This window comes from Atta colombica, unplaced genomic scaffold (genome assembly GCF_001594045.1).
Source record: "Atta colombica isolate Treedump-2 unplaced genomic scaffold, Acol1.0 scaffold275, whole genome shotgun sequence".
Taxonomy (NCBI): Eukaryota; Metazoa; Arthropoda; class Insecta; order Hymenoptera; family Formicidae; genus Atta; species Atta colombica.
In genome coordinates, this window is record NW_017259376.1 from 897,205 (window position 1) to 903,816 (window position 6,612).

The 6,612-nt window shown below is 26.7% G+C and overlaps 1 protein-coding gene across 1 annotated transcript; it reads left to right on the forward strand.

The window, feature by feature from the left end:
- The first annotated feature begins 108 nt into the window (after window positions 1-108).
- LOC108689733 lies at window positions 109-920 on the forward strand. Its single transcript, XM_018196642.1, has 3 exons — window positions 109-200; window positions 666-798; window positions 870-920. The coding sequence occupies exons 1-3, from the start codon at window positions 136-138 to the stop codon at window positions 918-920; spliced, it is 249 nt and encodes an 82-aa protein (XP_018052131.1). The 5' UTR covers window positions 109-135.
- Window positions 921-6,612: the final 5,692 nt, after the last annotated feature.

A 6,612-nucleotide genomic window follows, 5' to 3' on the forward strand; every position in this document is an offset into this window, starting at 1 on the left:
ACACACACACACATATGCAGAAGATTTATAATCTCCTTTAAATTTGTATCTTAGATATTTCAGAGTGTTTCATCTGAAAATACTATCAACGAATTTTGTTTTCCGATGTTATGTGTGGCTATCAGTATTATATATATGTTTTTATCCAACCATATCGGACAGAATATAATAGATCACAATAATTACGTATTCTCTACTGCGTAAGAAACATTTCATGATGATGAGTATATGAATGAGTATATGTGCACTGAAAGAACTATTTGCTAAAATTCAGATGGCCAAATGCAATGAGTTTGCAGTCATGTCAATAATTCTTCAAGCAATTAATTCGATAAACTCGGGCTAAGGTGATCGAGACAATATTATGTTTATAGCAAACTCACGTTAATTTGAATTATATAACAAATTGATGGCAACATTAATTTGCTATTTGTGAAAAAGATAATTTGTGATAGTAACTTTACAATAATTGGTGTTGCTAATTTGTAATTGATAGCAAAAGTGTTGTTTTTATGTGCCTCTTAAGAATTGTTTCGTCAGATATAAAAAGTAATGCAAAGTAATTGCAAAACAAATTAGTAAAGCTGAAAATAACTGATACAGAAAGTTTCTTTTGTCAATTAGCGAATCGCTATCTATGTACAATACATAATACAATTTCACAGGTATAACGTTCAGTGGTATAGAGCTCCATTACGTATACAAAGAATGATACTGTTTTTATTACAAAGAGAAACTAAGGTGTTTACTCTGAATATCGGTGGACTATTTAATGCATCTATGGAATGTTTCGCCACGGTAATTTTAATACCAACATCTATACGTACTATATTACAATAAATATTGTAAAAAAATGTCTTTAATTGCAGTTAGTAAAGACTTCGATATCTTACTTTACTGTCATATATTCCACACGGTGACAAAATAAACATGAATTTAATAACAGAATGATAAGAACAATAATTAATGAAAAAATGTGAGTACTCGTATTTAAAAAAAATGATGACATTATTTTTTGAGCATGTAGTTATCTAGAGATTTTGTTAAGAAAAAAATGTAGAGAATTAAAATTGTTCAAATAAAGATGTTAGTACACAATAATGTCGCAAGTGTGTTCAAACTAAGTATTGTATGTATTATATTTCAAATAATCACATAGTTTCAATTATTAAATTTAAATAATTTTATATCTGCAATTTGTTGTTGAACATTTTTTTCTAAACAATATAATAATTAAAATATTTAGATATTTGGAACAGAGATATTTCATCAATTAATAACACAAGGAATGTAAAAAGACAAATGTATAGTCACTAATAAATAATATTTTTAATTAGCTAGTTTAATACATCAAACTGTTAATATTAATCACGCTGATCGCTGAGTGATATTTATAAATATGTACCTGTCGTGAATTTGATTCGATTATTTTGTAATTATAAGCTTTAGACAGATCCGACATCAAAAGAATTCAAACTAAGAGATATTCCTCGAAAACCAAATGTGACTTATGAATGAATTAGAAGTTTGAAACTAAAAAGAAGAAAAGGCGCTTGTATAACTTTTCTGAAATTTTTCTATAATTTAATTTCATGAAAAAGACATATCTGCTGCGACAAATCAATCGCATTGAAATCATATAAAGAATAATGATATGTAGATCATTCAGAAATTTGCTAATTCCAATTCCGATCTCATAGCGAACTGCACATCTGGATATTATTGTTAACTAGAAAATTTGCGTTGAAATTTATGTAAAAGAAAGACATAAGAAAATATTTAAGCGAAAAAATTAACTTTAACAATTAAAGTGCAATAAATTAATTATAACATGAGATTTTTTTAGATTTTTCAGATTATATTGACGTAGAAAGATATTAAAGAAAAAAAAATGAATGAAATTATTATATTTGATAAGTATTGTTATCTGATAACAATATCAAAAAATTAACAAGGATTCCATTAAAAACTTATTGCGGAATTACGTTGCCTTCTGGTAAAATGAAAAAATAATAAATTTATAAAAGAACCAATTTATAAGAGACTACTAATAACAGATAGAATCAATCCCCTGATTATAAATGTGCAAAAATTCACAAAATTAACACTCTGTTAAAAATAATAGTTTTTAATTTCTTTAATCAATAGCCCGTTACACTATCTATTTATTTACATAACATTATTAACAATAGCATACCTAAAATACACAGCCACATAAAAAGTTCCAATTAGTTGATAAGATTAGAAGGAATTTATTTCGAACCTAATCTTAAAATAACATCATCTTATTATTTATTAACGTATCTGTCGAATTAGAGATTGACAATATATACAATAGATAGGAACATATTTCAAAAAACATAAACATACTTAAAGAAGAATTTATTAATCTACCAAACTGGTTTTAAATTTTAAATTCAACGTTCTTCACTTTCAATAAAAAATTTTGTAAACAGATTTTTAGTATGCCTATGGATCACCATTGTTACCGACCATAGCCAATATTGTCCTGAAAGATTTGGAGGAGATTGCAATTCGGCGGTTACTTTGTCCCCGAGAAATATTTGGATGAAATTAAATGTATTTAATTCATTACATGAACGATTACAATTCACAATTGAAGTGAGTGATGGTGACAGACTAAGTTATCTGGATATAGACATCAATCAATAATAATAAAGAATAATAGTATTGTTTTCGATTGCTACAAAAAACTAACCTTCTCCGGAAGATTTCTAAATTTCAACTCCCAATATTCGATATGTCACAAGAGGAGTGTGGCATTTGGTACTCTCTAAATCTGAATCAGTGGGTAGTCATTAATTACCCAGTGGTATACTTTATACTGATAATCAGTGAAATTCAACTAAAAAAGGAAGAATGTTTGAGCATTATATAATTAAATATCAACATAATAAAATATCGATATCTGCGCGTTAATTTCATTCTTCCAATATTATATTCATTGAATTTAAGCACTAAAACAAGATTAAGTTAGATCATAATAAAAATTAGCTAGGTTAGGTATCGCACATTTAATTCACTGATTATCAGTGGCATACTTGGCACTGATATCAGTGATTATCCACTAATTCATATTTAGAGAGTATGGTTGAATAATGTTATTATTTCATCTGATGTACCACCAAAAAAATATTATAGAATTGGTGTACATTTTATTAAATATCCTTTAAAGTTCATTTTTTCGACTATTAATACGAGGATAAAATTTCACCAGAACAAATTTATCAATCATAACCAACAACATTTAAAACAATTAAATAATGAACGACATTTCACTGTATCGTATATGAAAATTATCTTCGAGTCTTCTTTCCGATTGGCCTACATACAAAGATGCATGTACCATTCTCAATACGTTAAAAAAACTAGAGGAAAAGATTTATTGGATCTTATGTTGCATCAAGAAGTGATTTACAAGATATCGTGCCATGAGTGTAATGCGACATATGTAAGCCAACGAAATGTCAATTAAAAATTAGAACATTTGAACACGTAAGCGACATTAAAAAACAGGGTTCCCCTCAGTAATTTCGAACCATAGGTTGACTCTCAATTTAAAATGAAATGAAGTTAATTTAAAATGAAATGAAGTTAAAATTCTTGACAATGAGCCGTCATATAACAAAAGATTGATTTCGGAGATGATATACATTAAAAAGCAATTAAATGGTTTAACTAAGCAAAGTGACATAGAATCCCTGCCTAATTTCTACCTTCCTATTTTACAAGCATTATCCCTTCTCTAATTTCTTTCATTTTTTCTTTCCATCACGTCATATTTTTCCTTTTCCAAAATTATGGCAGTAACTTAATTTCCTTCCTTATTTCTGTGTTATTGTGTAACATCACCTTGGAGAAATATCTAATTACGCTACCAATATTTTGTATCTGAAAAAATTTGCGAATCCACTGTAATTGTGTGAGCTGAAAAAATGGGTGGGCGATATTTAAGGTATATTTTAAATTCAAATTTAAGATTAAGAGTAAATTTAAAAATATAACCTTTTTTTATTGCTTTACAGTTTAATTCCATTAGAAGCAGCGTCGATTACTGAAAGTACTGATTACATAGGACAATAGTTTTTCTTATTTTTTAAGCGATTGCAGTAAGAGAGCAAGTCTTTTATCAACGACAATACATACTGAAAATTAACGTTGTCGCTGAAGAGAAACATGTAATGTTAATTTTAATTTTTATGATTCTCATGCGAATTATAAAACGTTTTAATCATGCGATAAATTTTATTCTATGTTTTTGTATATACCATATTTAAACATTTTTATATTTATTTATATATTTAATCATGCGACAATTTTATTTTTCATATTTAATCATGCAATTTATTTTATTATCATATTTAATCATGCAATTTATTTTATTATATAACCAATATTGCGACCAATATAACCTTTTTATTTTTATTTTTATTTTCCAATTGTAATTTTTATGAGTTATACTGAAGATGAGCTAATGAAGATTATAACATTTTAAATGATTATAGCGATTGGATTTGGAATATTGTATAAATTGATTTTTAGCAATTAATCACTAATTTTGACTGATACGATTTGAACGTAGCCTTTCTCCTTTAACAATTTATTTTCTACTAAAGAAACTTTACTGTCTGTGCTATTTGCAGTTGTTTAATATTTAATATTTAATTTAATAATATTATAATAATATTTTACAAAATATTATATCGGAAAATATTGGAGTAATTACCATATATTAAATTGACATGAGATGTACTAATTACGATCAATGCAGAAGAAAAAATATAGAGGATATTCATCTCAAAGATCAAACGTATCATATGAGAGATTATACGAAAATGAAGTCAACTAAAAAATAAAGAATACATGCTTGCGTGACTTGTGTCCTTTGATAAATGTCTTTCGTTTTTTTTTTTAAATAAAAGAAGATATTCATTCAAAAGATATTCATTTTCGTGATATCAAAGTGATGCTTTAATAGTTTTGCAAAAATATACTAAAATATGGATAAGTTTGTAATCTCATAATGAATATTTTGTATAGCTTCGTATTATACAAATTATGGCATTCATACTAAAAATTTATAAGAGGAAATGTCTAGATGGAAAAGGAGAAGGGATAATCGTACTCGGCGACTTCGCTTCGTAATCAGTTGCATCTAGGACATCGCAAGGAATGATTCATCCAGAGATTCAGTACTTTAGCTTCAATAAAATTCTGTTGCTTGTTATCGACTTATGGCCCTATCAATAATCTAAATTTACACGATTTCAGTTTATCCTCTTTTCTATTATTCTAATAACGGGTATTATATTTCAGGTAAGACTAGATTATATAATAGTAGAGTATATAATAGTAGAACTGGGTAATAAGTTATTATTTTACAAATCTTAATTGTATTTTGCAAATCTTTATCAAGTCTATCATTATTATATAATATAAGTGTTATATAAATTTATAATTTATAAACGTGTAATTAAAAATGAAATTACTACTGGTAGTTGACAACGTTAATAACATCAAAATGTACTTTAAATTTCAGCAAGGTCCTATCTTTCTTCTTTGTTGTTTGCATAATATATTATAACTCCTTCAATTTTAACATCAAAGCTGTAAGTTGATGATTTAGGATAAAAGTACTAGATGTGAATCAGGCACTAGTTCGGAATCATTTTTTATTTAAGTAATTAAAGTATTTTTCATTAAATTGTACATCTTTTATAAATGTACAAGATTTTTTATTCATTTGTTTTATCTCTTTCAATTGAATTTAATTTATTAAGAACAGCGCTGGACATTTTATTGTTGTCGTTAACTAATTAAATATGCGAAATTAATTAACGTATGTATCTTTAAAATTCATTCACAATGTAATATCATAAGAATTGCCTTATGGCTTTTTTAGTAGATAACATTAAATTTTTAGTAAATAACATTAAATTTGATAGAAAGAACCAACATTATGCGAAGATGAAATTAAATGTACCCACGGAAGTTCTTTAATCATTATATTATAACGATATTTTTATTGTGTAAATTTATTATAAAAATATTTAGAAACTTATAAAATCTTACAAATAATGTCCTCTCGAAAAGATTTATTTGTTTTAAATAACAAAATAGAATATAAAATAGTATACATGTCATGTGCAAAAAATGTTACAATAATTTACTCATAATTTAACTGTTTTTTATTGCTAAATTCTATTTTCATTAATTTTTTTTAATTATCATTAATTATTTACTGTCATTAATTATAAATAAACTAATTTTAAATAAATTTGAATGTGATAAAATTGTATCCACAATTAGATCCTAGAATCGGATGTGAATCATCAACTATAATTTTGTCACATGCATATACAGGGTATCCCAAAATAATCCACCAAATATTTATGGGCAGGTTAAGCGGACTAAACTGAATCGAAAAGTCTTGTACCATTTTGCAAGTATCCCCAGTTAACGAAATAATATAATCTTTAAAGATAGCCGAATACATGTACCTGCCCGGTCTACTCTTGCAAAGTATAATGTCGCCTATCGATCGCTTGGCGCCATGGGGAGCGGGGATTGTCTGGCAAGAGCGCCGTGCAC

Coding starts and splice junctions, on each gene's coding strand:
- LOC108689733 (XM_018196642.1), top strand. CDS start 136: ATGTTTTTATCCAACCATATCGGACAGAATATAATAGATCACAATAAT. Junction 201..665: donor AATTACGTATTCTCTACTGC/GTAAGAAACATT, acceptor ACAATTTCACAG/GTATAACGTTCAGTGGTATA. Junction 799..869: donor CTATGGAATGTTTCGCCACG/GTAATTTTAATA, acceptor CTTTAATTGCAG/TTAGTAAAGACTTCGATATC.